Source organism: Venturia canescens, chromosome 1, assembly GCF_019457755.1.
Source record: "Venturia canescens isolate UGA chromosome 1, ASM1945775v1, whole genome shotgun sequence".
In the NCBI taxonomy this organism is placed as follows: domain Eukaryota; kingdom Metazoa; phylum Arthropoda; class Insecta; order Hymenoptera; family Ichneumonidae; genus Venturia; species Venturia canescens.
Genome location: NC_057421.1, coordinates 6,810,309 through 6,831,068, shown reverse-complemented (window position 1 = coordinate 6,831,068; position 20,760 = coordinate 6,810,309). Strand labels below are relative to the sequence as shown.

At 40.7% G+C, this 20,760-nt stretch overlaps 1 protein-coding gene across 6 annotated transcripts in view; it reads right to left on the bottom strand.

Moving 5' to 3' along the window:
• The window catches only part of CdGAPr (GTPase-activating protein CdGAPr), a 57,405-nt gene that overhangs the window by 10,472 nt on the left and 26,173 nt on the right, over nt 1-20,760 (bottom strand). Inside the window, exon 1 of one of the 6 annotated variants that reach the window (XM_043423652.1) lies at nt 11,595-12,473. The exons of the other annotated variants lie outside the window; for them this stretch is intronic. Within the exon in view, the coding sequence (XP_043279587.1) occupies nt 11,595-11,642 (48 nt within the window). The 5' untranslated portion in view covers nt 11,643-12,473. Of the gene's footprint in view, nt 1-11,594; nt 12,474-20,760 lie in introns of those variants that run through there. 6 annotated transcript variants of the gene reach the window in all.

Genomic DNA, 20,760 nt, shown 5'->3' with positions numbered 1-20,760 from the left:
AACGATCCCTTACATCGATATACATTTGTCCGGATCGATGGAGCTTTAACTCGTCGAACTCTGAGCGATAAATTTCCGCAGTGGCAAAAGTGTATGCAGCAATTATGATTGGAGGATGTAACGCGGGGGAGAGGATCTTGGGACTGTCTGCCTGGGCAATTGAAGCCGAAGCGACGCGATGAATCATTGTGCGTCGCGAATTCGAGTTGCGCTCTATCTCGTTTACTTTTTGCTTTCTCCCTTCGAGTGTCTCGTGCCCCCAGACGGTTGTTTTCGTGCCAATAAACTTCGATCCCCTTTTCCGGTGATCGGAGTACGGGGGGCATGGAAAAAAGGTTGAAAATGTGCGAAATTTGATGGGCTCCATCGAATCTCATGAAAAATATTTTTCAAATTTCCACTTGCAAAATTTTTTTTTTTCTTTTCAACGTTTCCGCCGATTTTGATCGCCTCGCTTTCGACGATTTGAAAAACCTCGCAGCTCTTCGCGGGCACGAAATTCCGAGCGTTTTTTCACCACCGTCTCGAGGGATCGCGCTCGCGAGTGTTGCGTGTCCTGTTCGTCGGAGAGGCAGGCACTGTTTCGCAGTTTCATGTGAGAAGATAAATTTGCGAGACATGTGTCCCGTGAGGAGTTTCGAAGACTGCCACGGGCTTCGCCTCCTTGCCGAAGGGTTCAACGGACCATTCAATGAGAATATTCATATTACGAGATTGTTTTTTCTTCCCCGCACGCTTTTTGCCGGCATCCTTCTCTGCGGAGCCGGATGAATGAACGTTGTGTTCTCGCTGCTCGAGGCAAGCGCCGCGGACTCGGTCAAGCTCTACTTCCATCGAGTGTATTACCGAACAAATGGCAACTGCATTATTCACTCGTCGCGATCGTTCGATTTCGAGGGGTTTTTTAATGGACTCATCGACACGGGTCGATACTTTGTTCTGTTGCCTCCGCGCAGCTGAACTGCGGACTCCAGCTTCGAATTCCGTCAGGAAATTTATCGCCGTCAAATATCCAGTTTTACACGACGCTGAAGTTTCCAACGTTGGAGTCCAACGAAATGAATGAAAATAAAATGATTTATCCATCAGTTTTTTATTTCACGAATCATAATTGTGTAGATTGAAAAAACTACAAAGTACAAATTCGACTGGAAATAAATTGGAGAATTACTGGAATTATTGGACAGTTTTTTTAGATCATTTCGTTGGACTCCAACGTTGGAAACTTCAGCATCGTAGTTTTACGAAAAATTCTCTATTTTTCCTCTCCTGTGTAGTGCCAAGCTCCTCCGGAATTTACCTTCTGCTTGGAGACTGAGAAAAAATTTTCTTCCTCGAGCAAAACGAGATTCGTTGCACGATAATACGGTGAATTAAATTTATCTTTTATTTAACCAAATTTATTGACGATTTCAAAGAGTGCTTCGGATAAAAATTTTCGTGTCGGGATGTGTCGCGTGAGCACGGACTTCCGCTCTTGAGACCCGCGCATTTGTTGGACTAGCCGAAAATTTTCGCTATCCCCGAGCAAATCTTCTGGCTGGTTAAAGAAATCGTTTCTGCTCCAAGATTTTTGATGCAATATTCCTCAAGTAATTAATATTTGTGGGTAGCCTTTTCGTTGTAGAAATAAAACAAAAAAATTCATTTTTGTTTCACGTGTGACAAACAAACAATTTCATCAACTCAAAAAATGATCAAGTGCCAGAAAATTGGGAGAACAAATTTTTCTATTATTAAAAATATTATTTTTGATTCGTTTTTGCTTATAGAAAAATTATAAATAAATGTTTTTAAGCAAAAAAAATCACACATGAGGATAAATATGATTTTTTATAAAATACGCAAAAAAAAAAAATAATCAAACAATTTCATGAACTCAAAAAATCATCAAATGACAGAGAATTGAGAGAAAAAAAATGTTTTTATTATTAATTTTATTTTTTTGATTCATTTTTATTATGTAGAAATAATAAATAAATATTTTTAAGCAAAAAAAATCACACATGAGGATAAATATGATTTTTTGTAAAATACACAAAAAAAATGTAAATCGTCATTGCTTAAAAGAAGAGATGTAACGCACTTTTCAACGATGCGTGTTTTATTCGAAAATGTTGTGCACAAAAGCTTTTACGGCTCTTGAGCGAATCATCGCGGTAAGTGCGGGTGTGAGATTTTTCTCGAAATATATAAACGCACAATCGAAGGAACAAAGCCTTACGTGCTAAGTTTTTTGACACACTATCCGCAAAAATGCTCGCTGAGCCAAATTAAATAATTTAATTTCTATTTTAATTTAAATTTAATAATTTAATAATTTTGCTGCGGCTGCTAAAACGCCACTAGCAAAAAATCTTTGCTGTCGTGGCAGGATCGTTTCTCTTCGGGATGAATCCACAACATTTTTTGTTCATTTAATCGTATCATGTTCGGTCACGATTTTTTCAACGAATAATTCAATAAATAATTGAAGTTAGACTTCGTTTGTCTCGCCTGGCATTGAAATGGTGCGAAACGAAGCGGAGGACCGAGGCAGCGATCTTACGGAGGGGAAAATAGTCAACGAAACGGTTTCCTTCAGCATTATTCTGTGCTCGATACTCCAGTTCCAAGAGAGTCGAGTTTCGTGAAAAAAATGTCTCGAAATTGTTGAAAACGTAACTGGGCTTCGCGGGAGTGGGGTTCAATATGTCGAATAACTGAATTGTAGAACGGTCGATATTTCGAAATTTTAAAAGTTGTGATATCAGTTTGGAGAAAAATAAATAATTCGAAATTCTTATTCCCAATCGACTATTCAGCAGATTGCGCGTTTAATCAAAAATTCCTTCTTTGAATTCGTATTTACCCGAAAATATATATTTCAATAGTTTTCATTTCGAATGCAATTTTAACAGACTATCTGAATGTCAAAAGTTCATATTTTCGAATTCAAAATGGAGAGTTGTTTTACAGACAGACCAGAATATAGAGTAGCAAAAAATCGAAAGTGAATTTTTCGAGCCTATAAAACTTAGATATGCGGAATAGCGATAGCTCAAAAAGGCGAAAGTCAAAATGGCGATGTTTAAAATTGGAGATCACCGGTTTGAGTGGGTGAGTGAGTGAGACGCGTATATTTGGAGCTCCACTGCATTTCTTTATTTTGATCGATCGACTTTCTAACGTTTCGCTATTTTGACTGTTCGACTTTTTGGTGTTTGAGTATTTCAACCTCAGTAATATTTGGTCTTTCGTTATTATATTTTCAAAATTGTGAATTTTCACAGTATCGCTGACTGTAGTAAGTATCGCTGAAGAGTGATAGTCAAATTTTCGAAAAATCGATATTTTAGTCATCGTCCTATGGGCGATTGTTACATTCTATTTTCGATGTAAAGGTGCTTCGAACCTTGCAGTTTCTGCTTTATTTATTTTCGGCATTCAAAGCTCTAGTCGAATCTATCTGTCTCCATATTATCATTCGAAGTTTATAAACTCGAGATTTAGCTGTTCGAAATTTTAGTCATTCCAACATTTGATCCCCACCCCTTCGCGAGGATTATCGAAACGTAGAAAAGCCCCAAAACGGGTGTGCTGCTGCGCGAGATTCGTCAGCATTGTATAACGCTGAAGTTTCCAACGTTTGAGTCCAACGAAATGATCGAAAAAAACTCTCCAATAATTCCAGAAATTCTCCTATTTTGTTCCCTGCCAAATCTGCGATTCGTAGTTTTTCAAGCTGCACCAACGATTCGTGAAATAAACAATTGGTGAATTAAAAACGTTTTTTTCGTTCATTTCGTTGGAGTCCAACGTTGGAAACTTCAGCGTCGTCAGCATTGTCAGCATTTATTGGGATTAGGATTGAGATTGACGAGTAAAAGGAGTGAGTTTGGAAAGTAAACGATTGAAAAGTGTCAAGTCACTGTAAGAAGCGTCGAAAGCGAATGACTTTGTTGTTCGATCGCGATTCCACTAACCTCGTTACAGCAAAGAATCGCGGTATTTGGGATAATGAATGTAAAATAATTTGACGGCGTACGAAACGAGGAACACAATGGAGGCCGCCGAGCCCGAGGAATGAGGAGAGGAAGAACGAGGCGAATTCGCGTGTAGCGAATTATTGGTTTGATCGTCGATCGTAATATGCGGGTCGACCACGAATCACGTGACTGTGATACGTGACAGGAAAGAGCTCGCTAACGAAGTCCGTCGCACGATTCGATGTCAGCGGGGAGAATACATTCCAGAAAGATGCGGGACCCCGATTGTCAACTCGAGACGAAATATTTCCTAGCACTTGCAAACAAGCGAGAGGAAAAATTGAAATGAATAAAAGTTAAGGAGGAAGTCCCGTGCACAGAGTGCCTCGAGAAAGGTGCTTAAAGTTGGGAAACTCAAAGATCATTAAGGCCTTGTTACGCACACTTGTGATGGGCGGAAAAATAGAAAATTTTGTTTATTAGATATTCCTCAAATACAAGTCTGAAGAATATAAACGCGATTATTTGAGAATCGTATTTTTTTAATAATACCTTGGGGGCTGGACACGATTACTAAAAAAACTCTTAGTCCGATCGACACGAAATTTATACCGCTCATTTATCATAATAATCGCTAGGGCCGGGACGAAGGATATCGTATTTTGTTGGGAAAAAAAATTGTGACAAAAAACCGAAAATTTGGAACGTCGGAAAATGAATTTTTTGTTGAAACTGTCGCCAGTTTTTTTTCAAATCGAAATTTTTACGAATCCTTCGTCCAGGTCCAAGCTACTTTTATAATAAATAAGTGATTTCGTATGGATCGGATTGAGGGTTTTTTAGTTATCGTGTCCACTGCGACTGATGCTCAAAAAAGATGGTACTGGAATGCAGCTGGAGTTGCGCCATTTTGAGAAATTTTTTCATGCAAAAAATTGCACGAGTACACGAACATGTGTACTAATGAATGTCGTTCACAGTTTTTCAGTAAGCATTTATTTTCTTGTCGAAAAAAAATGAAGAAAACGTCGGTCGTTTTTTCGCCCGCTGCAAGTGTATAAGGCCTTAAATTCTAAGGAGGAAAGTCCTGAAAACATTTTTTCTGTGATTCACCGTTGACGAGATACGAATCGACTAGCGCCAACCAATGGGCAACGTCTGCGAGGAAAACTCGGAGTGGGAGAAGCGTCAGGGCCGCTGCCACGCCGACTCGTCGCCACACCGGATTGGCTGGGCTTGTTCGTTGTTAATAACTCCCCAAGGATGAATCGTAGGAAAAAATCGTTAAGGACATTTGTTCTTAGATTTTCTTCTACTTTCTGCCCGCTCAAATTCGAGCACATTCGAGGCGAGCTCTGTAAACGAACTGGTGAAAAGAATTATTTCAAAGGCGAGAACGAACGAAGCTTTTGAAACTTAGACCACTGGTTGATTCCTCGACTGTTCTCAAGCATCAAATAAAACGTGACGAAGAACGAAGAGTTGGGACTGCTCAATTACCCGAGCTTCCAGCCAATTATCTTGTTTATTCTACTATACACACACACTTGTACGTGCATTCCACTGCTGGACAGCCTTTCGAAGAGTCTAACGCAGAAGAGAAATGAATAGAGACCTCGACAAGTGGAAAAAGCGTGGAAAGAATCTTCGATGCTTATCATTCGTGTAGGTTAATTCAAAGAGCTTTCTCTGTTCAATTAGCTTGTACACATTTTATCGTTAATAATCGAATCATCGAGTTCACTGAAATTTTAATATTCGAGATGCCAATGTATGGCTTTTGGGAGCAAGTTAAAGGAAGTGACGAATCACTCAGTTTCGAAGGTTCGACTATCAAAATGTCGAAGTTATTAGATCCAAAATCTTTTTCGACAAATGCTTCAATTCGCTCGACTGAATCATGAACATTTTTCATTACGATATACTTGCGTCTCGTATTACGAAGTTGACAGCCTTTCCATATTTTTTTAAAGCAACTACCTCGGTCATTCATATACAGCAGAATATTAATCAAAAATCCTCATCTTCATTTTTCAATCCTTTCACATGATTCGATAGCACACTGCGAAAAGGCAACGTTTGACAGCCTAGAACGCAGTCAGTTGACAGATCAGATCAGAGATCACTGTACACAACCCTAAAAAGTACAGCTGTCACTTCCTTTGACAATTTAACATGGGTTGCCCTATATTTGACAAGTGACGTATGGGCTTGCAAAATTTCAAGTTTCTGTAACCATTCGTCGTCTTCAACTCAATATTTCTAATTCGGATGGTCGCTGATCCCCTTTTTTAAGGTACCATTAGATTCTGTGCGATTCAATTCATATAAATAATGGATTTAATCTTTGACATCAAATTTTGAAATATATAAAATTTTGCGTTGAAGATGGTTGAAGGGGCCAGAGTAAGTCATTGTGGCCATAAGCGAGACGTTAATTTCTGTACTTTTCGACTGTTAATATTTCAAACAGTCGAGAAGGGGTCTTGAAATTTCACAGGCATAGAAAAGAAATCTTGGACTGTGAGACATGAAAAAATTGGAGTAATTCTCGAAAAATGACTGATCGCAATTTATTATTGATTATTCAATGATTAATGAGTTCGTAGAATTTATTTTGATCAAGATTTTTCATCGGTGTAACGGATATTCGTCATGTTTTTTTTTTTTTTTTTTTTTTTTTCAATTGCTTTTCTCACTATTTCATTTTTTATTCAGTTTTTTCAGCATTTGTTTTCCTACCTTTCAAAACACGAAATCTCCAGAAATTCTCATGGCAAGGGAAGATATTGCTTTCGCGATGAAAGCTTTGTTTTTGCGTCGCAATTAAAAATAAATCGTGGCAGATTCTTTCAGCGGATCGATAGCAACGGCACGTGACAACGTTAGTAAAAGTGATCGCAGTCTGTGCGAGGATATCGAGACATTTCTTCAGTTTATTGCGAGCTTTATGGAAGAGTGCTCGTTACAGAATCATGTTCGATTGGAAATTCCGAAAAATGCCCATGTTTGGTGCAACATTCGAAAGCATTTCGAGAAAATTAATTTTTGTTCCTATTTTAAACTTCTTCCATTTGTCAAAACTCAACTCAGGTCTTTGGAACCGGAAGAAAAAATATTTGAAAGAAACTTTAAACGCCGGAAATAGCGAAATAAATGTTTCGCAGCCGTTGAGCGGTGAGCAAATTTTCCAGCGTCACATCGCTCGATTGAATCGTGCCAAGACTTCCGTCGTCCCTTCTTCAGCGGATTACGAGACCTTCGTTACGGGGCATTGCGTTTCATGAAAGCAAACCCGCGTGTACGTCCGTGGTGCGTGCGCGTGCATTTTCCGTCGTTCCGGTCGCATGAATTATAACGAGAGGAATGTTTATCGCTGCGTTCTTTTACGAAGCAGAATTTTTCACTCTGCCAATCGCCAATGCACGCACGACACTCTCCTCGTTTGCTAGTTTTTTAATTCCGCCTGTCATTAAATCACGACACAAGTCGACAAGTCCAACCGCTAAAAATACGCGCTCCACACCTGACGTGATTTGCAACATTCTCTGCAACGCTATTCATGCATAATTTCAGCATATTATTATTCGATTTATGCACGAGTTGCTCAACGACCTTTTCACGCATCGATCATCAGCCACTTCATTCGAACGAATCGAAACATTCGAAATAAAATCGAAATCGCCATCGACGGCAATTCATCGACAACTTTTTCAGGGAGAAGAAACTTTTACGAGATCGAACGATCGTAATTTTGAGTTTCCGATTAACCACAAATTACCCAAAAGCAAACGTTGAACCGACGCTGAAGTTTGCAACGTTGGAGTCCGACGAAATGGAGGACAAAAATATTTGTGATTCACCAATTTTTTATTCTACGAAGTATCGGCGCAGCTTGTGAAAAGCTACGAATTGCAAATTCGAGAGGAAACGAAACTGAAGAGTTACTGGAATTATTTGAGGCTTTTTACCAAACCACAGTTTTAGGGTTTTATATCGCCTATTTCGGAGGTTTTTACCAAAAACGTTGTAATTTTCGTGTCGTTTTCAAATTCAAATTTCTCAATTGCTTATTTACATGTGATCATAGCAAAATTCCAATATCTCGAATACGAGTATCGCTGATTCGCGAAATGTTTGAAAATTTAACACGCTACGTAGCAGAATTTCATTCGCCCTTCAACATTTACACGGAGCGAAAAAAAAACTGTTAAATTTCGGAGGTTTTAACCAAAAACATTGCAACTTCCAAGTCACTTCCGAATAAAAACTTTTCAATTGCGTACTTTGCTCTGACAAAGGTTTAAACCGTGCTATTCTTTCCTGCGTAGTTAACCGAGGAAACGTTGTAAAATTTATGTTGACTCGATGATGAACTGTAAAGTAGAATCATTAATGCCGTTTTGCTGTGGTTCACATTGTAAAAAGCAATGATAAAACGAACAACTTTTCTTAGAAAGTATAATTGAAAGTGAAGAAAAAGAAAATATAAAGTGACAGTTTTTATCCTGAACCTCGAAGAACGAAAACGTTTAAAAACAAAAAAGTACTGTGATTCGTTTAAAATTGAGTTTGAAAATGTTCTGACATCGCACATCAATTTTCATCGAGTTCTCGCTTCACAAAACATTACTATGTTCGTAAGAATTAATAAATATTACGATACAGAACCCTGCTCCTATGGCACCTTAGTAGTTTTTACTGTAATTTTATCTTCGTGTGTGCTCACTTATATATTTCTCAACATAGAAAAGAAAATTTATGGATTTTTTATTATCGGCTCGAAATAAATCCGCAAAATTCGTGTCACGAAGTCGAATTTCGTTGAGAAATATTGATGAAATTCTGATCAATTCTGATCAATTCTGGTCAACGTCTGTAAAGTGAGTTTTTTCGAGGATGCCTCGACGAAACACGTAATTTGATAATCGAACACGAAAAAACTCAAGTTTCTTTGGAAGCGCAGGGTAATTCCCGGGGAATTTGAAGCCCGAAGTCCCGTTCTGAGTCTTCCCCAAGGAGAAATTAGGTGAAAAAAACCGAATAAAAAGCATTCGTCATGTGTGCAACACGGCTAAACAGGAACGCGAGAATCGGCTGGTGAAAAAGTGGAAATCCCACATCGACAGGGTGGTCGGGGTTTGCCAACAAAGAGACGGGAGTTCTCGGCTTCCCCGGTGCCACATCGCTCGAGATCGCGAGAATTGGCACGAGCTCCAACGCGAGAGTAATTCGCAGCCCGAAAGTCTCTAAAAATATCAAACACAAACAAACCCATCGAGATAAATGATCACGGTCGGTGTCGATGAGAACCATCAATATTTATCTCCCGCGATTAGAATGTTTCCAAGCAATCGGATCACCGAACCCGAGCGTTTGGTAGAATGGACAAAAAAACAGAAAGTTCGTCGCTCGCTCAATCTCATTAAGGTAGATGGGTGAATATTCGCTATCCAAGATAACGCGATGATATTTTTGGTAGGCAAAAATGAATTCGCACTGGATAGATTTGTAAAATTTCGACGCTAATTACCGTGTAGTTTAGCAGCAAATCAATTATTGAATATCGACTTTTCTCTGACACTTGTCACTCCGGCATATGAAAACCGTACACGCATGAAAAGTTATTGAATTTTTTCGTTAGTTATATCCAAGATTTCGCAAAAAAAATCGATCGTTGTATTTCGTGGATATTCAAGAATACACGAGTGTTTTAGTTTTTGAACTTTATCGTTGAAAATCGGCTGAGATATGAAAAAATATCTGACGAGAAATCATTCGGATTGTAGGACAAATGGATCAGTAACGTTTGCAATATACGTTCGCATGTGACGTCAGTTCGACCTTTCGGTCATATTTTTTCGTTTGTTAGCTTGGCCACGTTTTTTTGTAAATTTTTACAAAACGACGATTTTTACCCCGGTAAACTTTTGGATCGTTGATTTTTTCATTTTCTTCCACTGCAATACGACTTTGGACAGTAAACTCGCTTCATAAGCTATAAAATTTGTAAACAAAAGTGACGGCGTGACATCAACAGCAGCGGGAGCTGCTGCACCACGCTAGTCAAAAGGAGCTCTTAAAACGTCCTTTTAATATAATAAAATTGTATAAAAATGTTGGTTCTTTACCAACAATATTTCTAAAATAGTAAAATTATTGTTTTCAAGCAAGTTTCGTCTTTTGAGATTTTCGAAAAATATAGTTGCTCCATAAATCACGTAGCCGTCACCCATCCGGCTTAAAAAACTCGAAAAACGTCATTTTCACAACGGAACTCACAGTTGGCACTGACGCGGAGGAAACGGCACAAAAAACTGAGAAATACGTACGAGACATTGAAAAATGGATGGATTGTTCATGACAAAAACTGGTGGGAGATTCGTCAGGGTTGTTCCCTGCAAGCCACCGAATAACGGGTGGCCGCTCACTGTCGCCTCTTTCACCAGAGTCCATAGTTTTATGGAAGTATCATAATACGAGGAAAGAGCCTTAAGAGCGCGAGCTTCGAGATTGCGACGAGCGCTTCCTCGGCCCGTTGAGCGGGCGTCACCGGGCGCCTTTTCAGCGAGGCTCGGTCCGCATGTGCGTAAGACCGGGAGTGAATATGCATGCGTGTGAGACGTGAATGGTAAGCACGTACTTAAGTGGGCGCGGGAAGGAGACTCGGTGAGGTTTGAGCGAGGCTGAAATAGTTATTGTGCGCATCGTTTCGAGAACGTGACGGACGTCAGACGTTTTTGAAGGATTGTTTGTTGTTTATATACGATATGGACATGACACGGGCTGTTGTTGGATCATTGGAGAGGACGAAAGAATGTAATCCAGAAGAAAAATGACGATGAGAAAGTCCGGGGAGGCTTCCGAATGGGATTTTCGTGGGGGAACAACAGTTTGCTAAGTTTACGATCTTTGAGGGCGCGTACCGCCGAAACGGGTGGAGATAGGGCAAAAAAGTACGGGACCGATTTTGTAGAGGGCGAAATTCCCTACAAAAAAGCTCCCCGCAATATTTTTGTGGCTCCAGTACTTTGGCTCGGAGAGCCGATGAACCGAAGATATCCATTTCCCGCGAATCCTGGCCATGGCAGGTGTTTCCGGAGGGCGTTGGGGGTTTAAGAACAGCGAGAACATCCAGGAAAAGCCGTCGAACGCGGTCACACCAAAAGGGGAGCTTCGTCTCTGGGAAAGGTACGCCTGAGTCGTCGAGGAAGTGAGAAGAGCTGAAAGTGGCTGCGAGAAGCAGAAGCAATTGATCCAATAATTAAAATAAATACACGACCTCGCGCCGGAGAATTTTCGCTCGCGTGCACGCATTACGAGCGCGCCTATTACGATCGCGAATGAGACGAGGAGAAAAAGAGGGTGAGATATTAACGGAGGCGAAGACGAGTCCACAAACATAAAAGGAGGCGCGGGACTCGCTTCGCTCCAGAGTAACTCAATTAAAACTTATTTTGAAAACTCATCCTCGTTCCTCGTCGCTCCCGCGTCCATCCCTTCCGCGCGTGCACGATCCGAGAACCGGCACTTTTTATTTACCGTCCGTGCAAACGCGTACACGTACGCGATGAAACGTTATGCACTATATTTAAGCAGTTTTTTCAACGCTCTGCGTTAGAGTACCTCGAGATGGTAGGAACAGCTGCCGCAACCGCTCAACACTCGACGCATCGCTGTTCTCTTTCAGGCGCTCCTTTATGTCACTACTTCGCTGTGTGCACCTTCCTATATACTTTGTAGCATATTAAATTATTAAAATAGTCTCTTTTCTCGGGTTTTGCACACTTTTCAGTGACACTCTCCGCTCCGTTACAGCTGCACGGCCACTTTTCCACGCTCGAGCGACTTCCATCATCATTTTCTCCAGGAAACCCACTCGTTTTTGCCGCTCATCGTTCCCCTCGAGGGGGCCCGACGTCGATTGTCCGGGGCACGAACGACTCAAGGTTTCTCGAAAACAAACGTTGCAACGTTCGCTCGTCCGCTTCGGGAAAACTTGAAATTTAGGGGCAGAATAATTTGATTGATTTGCGGAGACTTTTCGAGTTGAATTTTATTTCCGATTTGCAAAAGGCAGCTAAAGAAAGAAGCCTCGTCGAGGAGCGTCGTTGACGGACGAGAAGTCCCTTGATTAAAAAGCGTCCCGCGCTGACGATCCGAGTCTCGGCTCGAAGCCCCGCACCGTCAACACGCCCACGGGCTCGTCGATTCTCCAGTACTTTTCGACGCAAAACTCCGTCACTTGGAAAGCTTCGCTGGATGCTGTGCCAGCCGGAGTCACGGCGGCTGCTCGTGTCGTTGGCGCTCCGGTGGCACGTCCCGAGAGCAGAAAAGCCCCGAATTTATGAGCTCGTGAAAATCACTGGGTCAGCCAGCTGCCTGACACGAGACACTGAACAACTTTTCGCTCCGTCCACGCGCACGGGGAGGCTCTCGGGGCTGCCGCGGACCGAGGGCCATGACCGCCTCGACACCGCACTCGCGATCCGGCGACTCTATTGCACCATTAAACAATCCTGCGAGCCGGGGGCGGGAAGAAACGTCGGAGGGAGCCGGGGAGATAAAATAATGGAAAAGCGAGAAGGGCCGAGCGACAGAAGAGAATAAAAATGACGAGGGAACCGAGGAGACGAGAGAACGTCGCGACGCATCGTCTATCGGACGACGAGGGAAAATGCGAGCGTGCTTCTCCGAGCGCGGGGATCGCGAGTCCCGATGAAACTGGGTCACTGAGCGTGAGCGTTGCTGCGTATACTCTCCGTCCTATGGAACTACAGATATAGACGCGCGTATCGACTCGCTCGTATAGAATTTAAGGAGGAACCGCGTCAGCCGGAAAATCGGGAGTTGGCGGGCAAAATACGCTCGTGTGCGGCCAACTTTTCTGGGTTACGTGTATCAATATGTGTCGTCTTTACGAACTCGGAACGGTGCCCGAAATCGTCAAAAGCTTTGCGCCCAATTTCCTTCTTTTCAACTCTCTCTCTCTCTCGCTCTCTTTTTCTCTGTGCTCTTTTCCTCGCGTATTTCTCCCCGCCTTTCAGCTCCGCATATGACGAGACAAACGCTCCGAAAGAGCGCCGTGTCTTCACGGCAACGCGAGACGAGCGTACGCGGAGACAGTCGATATTCCGCGCATCTTCGGTGACCTGCCCCATCCTCTGTGGGCGGTGTGTCAAACGAACAGAAAATAGGCGAGACACGGACGAAATGAGGGAGGGAAAAATTGCTGGGAGCACGCGACACGGATCGAGCGAGCTTCTTGGCTGCGTTCGTCCAACTATCTTGTCCAATCTTCCATTCGGGAGCGGCGATAACGAACGAATTGTTCATTCCTCGCCTCGAGCCGCTCCCCGCGCTCACTTTTCGCTGCATGCTCATTTTCGATTTTCTAATTTCTTGTTTTTCTAGTTCTCGTCTTGCGAGTTTTTCTCGCGTCGCGGAATCTTGTTTTCGGACAGCACTTTGAGCGTGGATCTGATAATTTTCGAATTTTCTTTCTGGAATGACGTGCACGTGGGCGCAGATTCTTCATGGAGTTTCTGGACGATTTCGTCGGTTTTGAAGCAGCGTCAGATTCTCGTATCAACATTTCGTTGAAAACAAAGCGAGAAGCGGGCTCGATCGAGGAAAGCTCACAATTATCGGCTTTCCAACGACTCTTCAACATTTTCTTCTCACTTTCCCATTCGAAGAATCCTTCACCCACGGCCGGAAGGGCGAGACGGAGAAAAAACAAGAAAATCCACAGCCAAATATCAGTCAACGTTGTTTTCTCTCTATTTTTCATGGAATCGCTCAAAACACTGAAACAGCTTGAGGAGACGCTCGGTTTTAATGTTCCCGGTGCCCGCAACGTCCGACAGTTCGTCACCGATCATCAGCTATTTTCGGGCACCGAATCACATCATTTTTGTCCCTCAACTTCGCCGGACCCGAACGTCAGCTCCGGGAACATCAATCTCGACAACGGAGTGGCCTTCGACTTGGTTCCCGTTCGAATTTCGAAAAGGAGAGTCTCGACGTCTCCGGGGAAATGAATCTTTTGAAAGCCAAGCGTTCAGGCTCCATTGCGCGCCCTTAAAGTATTCCTTTCACGATCCCGAATCCGAATATTCTACGAATAACTGATTTTAAATAATGAAATTTCAGGTCAGGTTATCGGAAACTCAAGGTATAACTGGATGGATAGCTCGACCAAAAATTATATCTGATTAGAATTTCCGTACTTCGTGATGCAATAAAAATCTGAAAAAATTCAACAACATTTGGAAAGCTATGAACAACAATTGTCAATAATAATATTGCCCAAAAGTTAATAACAAATTGTTCAAACAATTAATTATTCAATAATTTTGCGGTGACCTATTGTTTTTTTTTACGAATCAAATGTGTGTATTTTTCCGAATGCTCATGAATTTTTTCAGAATTTTCGTGGATTTTTGAAATTTCTTGAAAAAATATTGAAAAAATTTTTTTAAAATTTGAATTTTGGATATGTTTTAGAAGACATATTTACCATCAGTTTTGAAAAGTCTCAAGGTTACTGGATCAAAAATATACAAATAGAGCCAATTAAAAAATTTAAAAAAGGGAATTTCAAAAATCCACGAAAATTCTGAAAAAAATCATGAGCATTCAGAAAAATGCGCACTTCCGATTTGTAAAAAAAAAACAAGGGTTTACTGTAAAATTGTTAAAAAATTATTTATTTAAACAATTTATTAATAACTTTTGGGCAATATTATTATTGATAATTGTAGTTCATAACTTTCCAAATGTTGCTGAATTTTTTCAGATTTTTATTGCATCACGAAGTACGGAAATTCCGATCAGGTACATTTTATCGGCTGGGCTATCCATCCAGTAATACCTTAATAAATTCATATACCAAATAATTCTAAATTCCTGATACAAACTGTAGCAAGGATAGAAAAAAATGTAAGGAATCCATAGCGACGATAAAAATGGAGGGTTACCGAATCCTTAAGGAGGGTGGCTAGGGACGATACAATGTTGCCATGCTAAACCATGTAAAATACATTAAAAATTTCAAAATGATAAGAATTTAATAAAATTTGGTGAACATATTCTTTAGAGTTACATTTGACAATACAAATTTTTTAAGATTTTTCTTCTGTACAGTTATCGAGTAATTGATCAATAAAGTTCACGTGTATAAGCATAGCGTTTCCATATATATAGGTATACATTCCGGGCATAAGAAATCTGCTTTAATGCGTAATTACTCGATAACTAAGCAGAAGAAAATTTTGAAAAAAATTGTGTCTTCGCACTTGATGTTGAAGAACATTATCACCAAATTTGATCAATTTCTTATCAATTTGACGAACGTAGCCACCCTCCTTAAGGAAGTTGAGGCATTAGAATGAAAGTGTAAAAAAAATCAATTAAATTTTCAGACAGTTTAGGAGCGTCGTTGCTGAGAAAAATCAATAACAATTTGGGCCAAATAACATGTAACCTTGTGGAAGTCAAGAAACATTCAGTGATATCTCCGTTAAAAACGATGCTGAAAATATGAAATTTTTGGGCAACATGAGCAAGGCTTCCTGAATAATGTTAATTTTTTTCAGATTTATTAGGAGATTTGCTGAGATATTAATAATAATCTGTTTTTCGTGCAATTTTTTGAAGCCAGGATCGTCACCGTCCGTGTTTTCGATTGAGCTTTCACCAGCTTTTCGTCTTTTTTCCCAACTCTTCTTTAAAGTTTATGCAACATTACCAAACTGTAAGCTGGCCTAACTTTTGAAAGGTACAGGTCATAACTTTCGGGTAAAAAAATGGCTGTAAGGCCTCAACTTCCTTAAAAGAGATATTAACGATAAAAGTTTGAAAAATGGCAGAATCAGAAGCTTTTCCTATCCAGGGTGGAGCACGCAACGTGTGCACCTTTTTTACGACCAAAATATGCGTTGCACGAAAAAATGTTTTCAACAAAAGTCGCATGGTTTAAAAATCTACATTACGTAGTGCACGCAATTTTATTTGTAGGTCGAGGCGCTTCGAAGATTTGGAGGTCAACTTCCTTTTTTCAAATGGAATGCTATATTTTTAATAGCGTAATATAGTAGAGTAACAAATTCTGAGTAAAAAAGTATAGACCTTTATTAGCCCTCAAGTCAATAGTTAACGAGTAATTTAACTTTAGTACTTGAAAATTTTCTTCGCGTTACCTCCAACGAAGTTGACCTCCGAATCTTCGAAACATCTCCACCTTTAAAAAAAAAAAAATAAATGCACCACATGCCAAAAATACGCTCACGCGAAAGAAACACCTTAAAGCACTCGGAGGATCAATTTAGAGTGAATCTAACGCGAATCTAACGACGTTTCGAAGCTGTTTGTATTTGGTGAACAATAATGAGAAGAAAAAATGATAGAAACCGGTGCTTTTGCTCAAAGCCTGCTTTATCTAAGCGAGTGTTCAATAAACCATGATACGTCTCCCCTGTCACACGATAAGTTTCGTAGCGAGATTATGGCACCGAGAGAAATAAAAATTGGAGTGTTTTAACTCGGCGTGTTTTATACAACGAGTGTAAAGACGCCCACAGATAAACGACCCACTGAATATGGCCAAGCCCACTGGCGATCGGCGGCTCAGCAGCACCGGTCCCAGCTAAGCCGGTCTCCCTCCTCCTCCCTCTTGAGCTGCACATGCATTCGCGTGCATATTTTTACCCAAATCTAAGTGAAATACGCCTTTCGAGAAATTCGATAGCAATCCGGATGAGAGAAATCGAATCTTCAGGATCAAGAGGATTTTCGTCCGAGGCATTTCCAGTTTTAAACGAAGCCGGAGGAAAATTGACTGTGCGGCTCGCCGGAACTTGGTTTCGTCGCTCGCCGCGTCTCGGCATGCAATTCGAGCCAAAGTCTGCTCGGTCCAAGCATTGTTCCGGTTCTTTTCATTTCTAATCGTCGAAGCACAAAAAAAGTTTATTTTTGGTGTGTAAAGAATGCAGGAAAGATCGTCCTTTATACGACCCGAATTAAAGATGTACGTGCGCCAAAGCAATTAACCTCGGTCACTCGTATACAGCAGAATATTAGTCAACAATTCTCATCTTCATTTTCAATCGTCAATAATATTTTAACTGAGTTCAGAGTGCAGAACATATTTCATTCCGAGTCTTTCACATGATTCGATAGCACACTGCGAAAAGGCAACGTTTGACAACGTTGAACGTAGTCAGTTGACAGATCAGATCAGAGATCAAGAGACGCGGTAGCGGCTCGACGCCAAGTATTAAAAGGAAAAACTGCAGCGCAAAAGAAAAGCCAGCGCGAGCCCTGCCGCTACTCTTATATACGCGAATATGCCGGTTTTATGACGTCACAGAATTTTCAAATGGCTCTCACAAATAAACCATTTCATAAAACAGCTTGAAAATTTGTGACGATTTTTTTTCGATTTTTCTCTTTCCATTGGTCTTTGTTGCAAGTAAATCCGTCCAGTAGATCCTGAGATATGTAACGTTAGTGATTTAAAATCCATCATTTCGGGATTTTCATTTTCTTAGAGACAGAGGGGCGTAAGTTACGCTTGTTTACATTTGGACTTACGTCCTTTGCACGATTTCTTACTTTTGTCACACTCTACGTCACGCACTACGCTGAACGCGGCTACCCCCTCTCCTTCTGCGTCGTCGAGCGAGAGAGACAGAGAATGGGCGCACAGCGGGGGCAATACCAGCTCCTGGTTTGCGCATAAAATATGTATATAATTATATAATATATATTTCATTTATTAATATTAATTAATAATAAAATATTATTATAATAAATATTTTATTATAATTAATATATAATATAATATTATATTATATAATATATATTATATAATATAATATATATATTATATTATACAATATATAATATAAAATGATAATAATATAATAAAATAAAAAAATTGAATAATACGAATAACATTAAATAATAAATAATAAAAATAAAAAAAATATAAAATTCTGGTCGACGCCGCTGGATTTTTCGAGGATGTCTAGGGCGATAGCTCATGGGTTTTGGAGGACTAGGTTTAAGTACATTCTATCGCGATTTTCGATTTCTAGGTGGACGACCCCATAGTTTTTTATGTCCAGATATATTCCTCCATGGCTTTCGTCGTCTAGGTATGTTTTTTCATGGTTTTCGAGGTTTGGGTCGACGGCTCCTTAGTTTTCGATGTCCAGGTATGTTTCTCCATGGTTTTCGTGGTCTCGAATAATTCCTCTATGGGTTTCGATGTCTAGGTATATTCCTCTATGGTTTCTGATGTGCAGGTGTATATCTCCATAGTTTTTAATGTCCAGGTGTATTTCTCCATAGTTCTTTATGTCTAAGGTATATTTCTCCATGGTTTTCGTGGTCTAAGTATGTCTCTTCATGGTTTTCGCGGTCGAGGTCGATGGTTCCACAGTATTCGATGTCTAGGTATGTTTCTCCACGATTTTCGTGGTCTAGGATAATTTCTCCATGGGTTTTGATGTCTAGGTATATTCCTTCATGGTTTTCAATGTCTAGACGTGTTCCTTCATGGTTTTCGTGGTCCAGGTATATTCCTCCATGGTTTCCGATGTATGGATATGTTTCTCCATGGTTTTCGTGGTCTAAGTATGTTTCTTCATGGTGTTCGTAGTCGAGGTCGACAGCTCCACAGGTTTTGATGTCCAGGTATGTTTCTCTCGGGTTTTCGTGGTCGAGGATAATTCCTCCATGGGTTTCTTCGATGTCTAGGTATATTTCTCTATGGTTTTCGTGGTCTGGATATGTTTCTTCATGGTTTTCGCCGTCGAGGTCGACGGCTCCACAGTTTTCGATGTCCAAGTATGCTTCTCCATGGTTTTCGTGGCCTAGGATAATTCCTCCATGGGTTTTGATGTCTAGGTATATTCCTTCAGGGTTTTCGATGTCTGGATATGTACCTTCATGGTTTTCGTGGTCCAGGTATATTCCTCCGTGGTTTTCGATGTATGGATATGTTTCTCCATGGTTTTCGTGGTCTAGGTATGTTTCTTCATGGTTTCCGCAGTCGAGGTCGACGGCTCCACAGTTTTCGATGTCCAGGTATGTTTCTCTCGGGTTTTCGTGGTCGAGGATAATTCCTCCATGGGTTTCGATGTCTAGGTATATTCCTCTATGGTTTTCGTGGTCTGGATATGTTTCTTCATGGTTTTCGCAGTCGAGGTCGACGGCTCCACAGTTTTCGAAGTCCAGGTATGTTTCTCTCGGGTTTTCGTGGTCTAGGATAATTCCTCCATGGGTTTCGATGTCTAGGTATATTCCTCCATGGTTTTCAATGTCTAAGCATGTTTCTTCATGGTTTTCGTGGTCTAGGATAATTCCTCCATGGTTTTCAATGTCTAGGCATGTTTCTTCATGGTTTTCGTGGTCTAGGATAATTCCTCCATGGTTTTCAATGTCTAGGCATGTTTCTTCATGGTTTTCGTGGTCTAGGATAATTCCTCCATGGGATTTGATGTCTAGGTATATTCCTTCATAGTTTTCGATGTCTGGATATGTTCCTACATGGTTTTCGTGGTCCAGGTATATTCCTCCATGGTTTTCGATGTATAGATATGTTTCTCTATGGTTTTCGTGGTCTACGTAGATTCTTCCATGGTTTTCGTGGTCTAGGTATGTTTTTTCATGGTTTTCGCAGTCGAGGTCGACGGCTCCACAGTTTTCAATGACGAAGTATGAAGGACCACGAAAACCATGTTCCTTCATGGTTTTCGTGGTCCAGGTATATTCCTCCATGTTTTTCGTCGTCCAGGTATATTCCTCCATGGTTTTCAATGTCTAGGCATGTTTCATCATGGTTTTCGTGGTTCAGGTATATTCCTCCATGGTTTTCGATGTCTGGGTATGTTTCTCCATGGTTTTCGTGGTCTAAGTTGATGGTTCCACAGTTTTCGATTGCTAGGTCTGAGTTTCCATAGTTTTTGTTCTCTAGGTATATTTCTTCATCATTTCCGTGATCTAGGTCGATGACTCCATACTTTTCGATGTCTAGGTATGTGTCTACATATTTTTCAATGTCTAGGTATATTCCTCCATGGTTTTGGATGTCCAGGTATATTTCTTCATAGTTTTAAATGTCTACGTATGTTCCTTCATGGTTTTCGTGGTCCAGGTATATTCCGTCATGGCTTTTGATGCTAGGTCAACAATTCCATAGTTTTCGATGTTTGGTTATGGTTCTCCATTTTTTTCGATGTCTACGTCGACAGCTCCATGGTTTTCGATGGCTAGGTATATTTCTCCATGGCTTTCGTCGTCCTGGTATGTTTTTTCATGCTTTTCGAGGTCTAGATCAACGGCTCCGTAGTTTTCAATGTCCAGGTATGTTTTCCCATTGTTTTCGTGGACTAGGTTGACGACTTCATAGTTTTCACTATCCCGGTCGATAGCTCCATAGTTTCCGACGTTAAGGTGAATTTGTCTATGGTTCCCGATATGAAAGTCAACGGCTCCATAGTTTCCGATAGTGTGGTGAGTTTTTCTAAGGTTTTCGATATCTAGGTCGTCGGCTCTATAGTTTTCGATGTCTAGTTTGGCGACTATAGGGTTTTCGATGTCTAGGTGGATGCCTTCGTATTGTTCAATATATATTCGACAATTTTATATTTCCCGATATTTAGGTAAACGGTGCAATGGTTTACGATATATTTCGTCATAGTTATCGATATCTAGATCGGGTGGGGATCAAATGTTGGAATGACTAAAATTTCGAACAGCTAAAATCTCGAGTTTATAAACT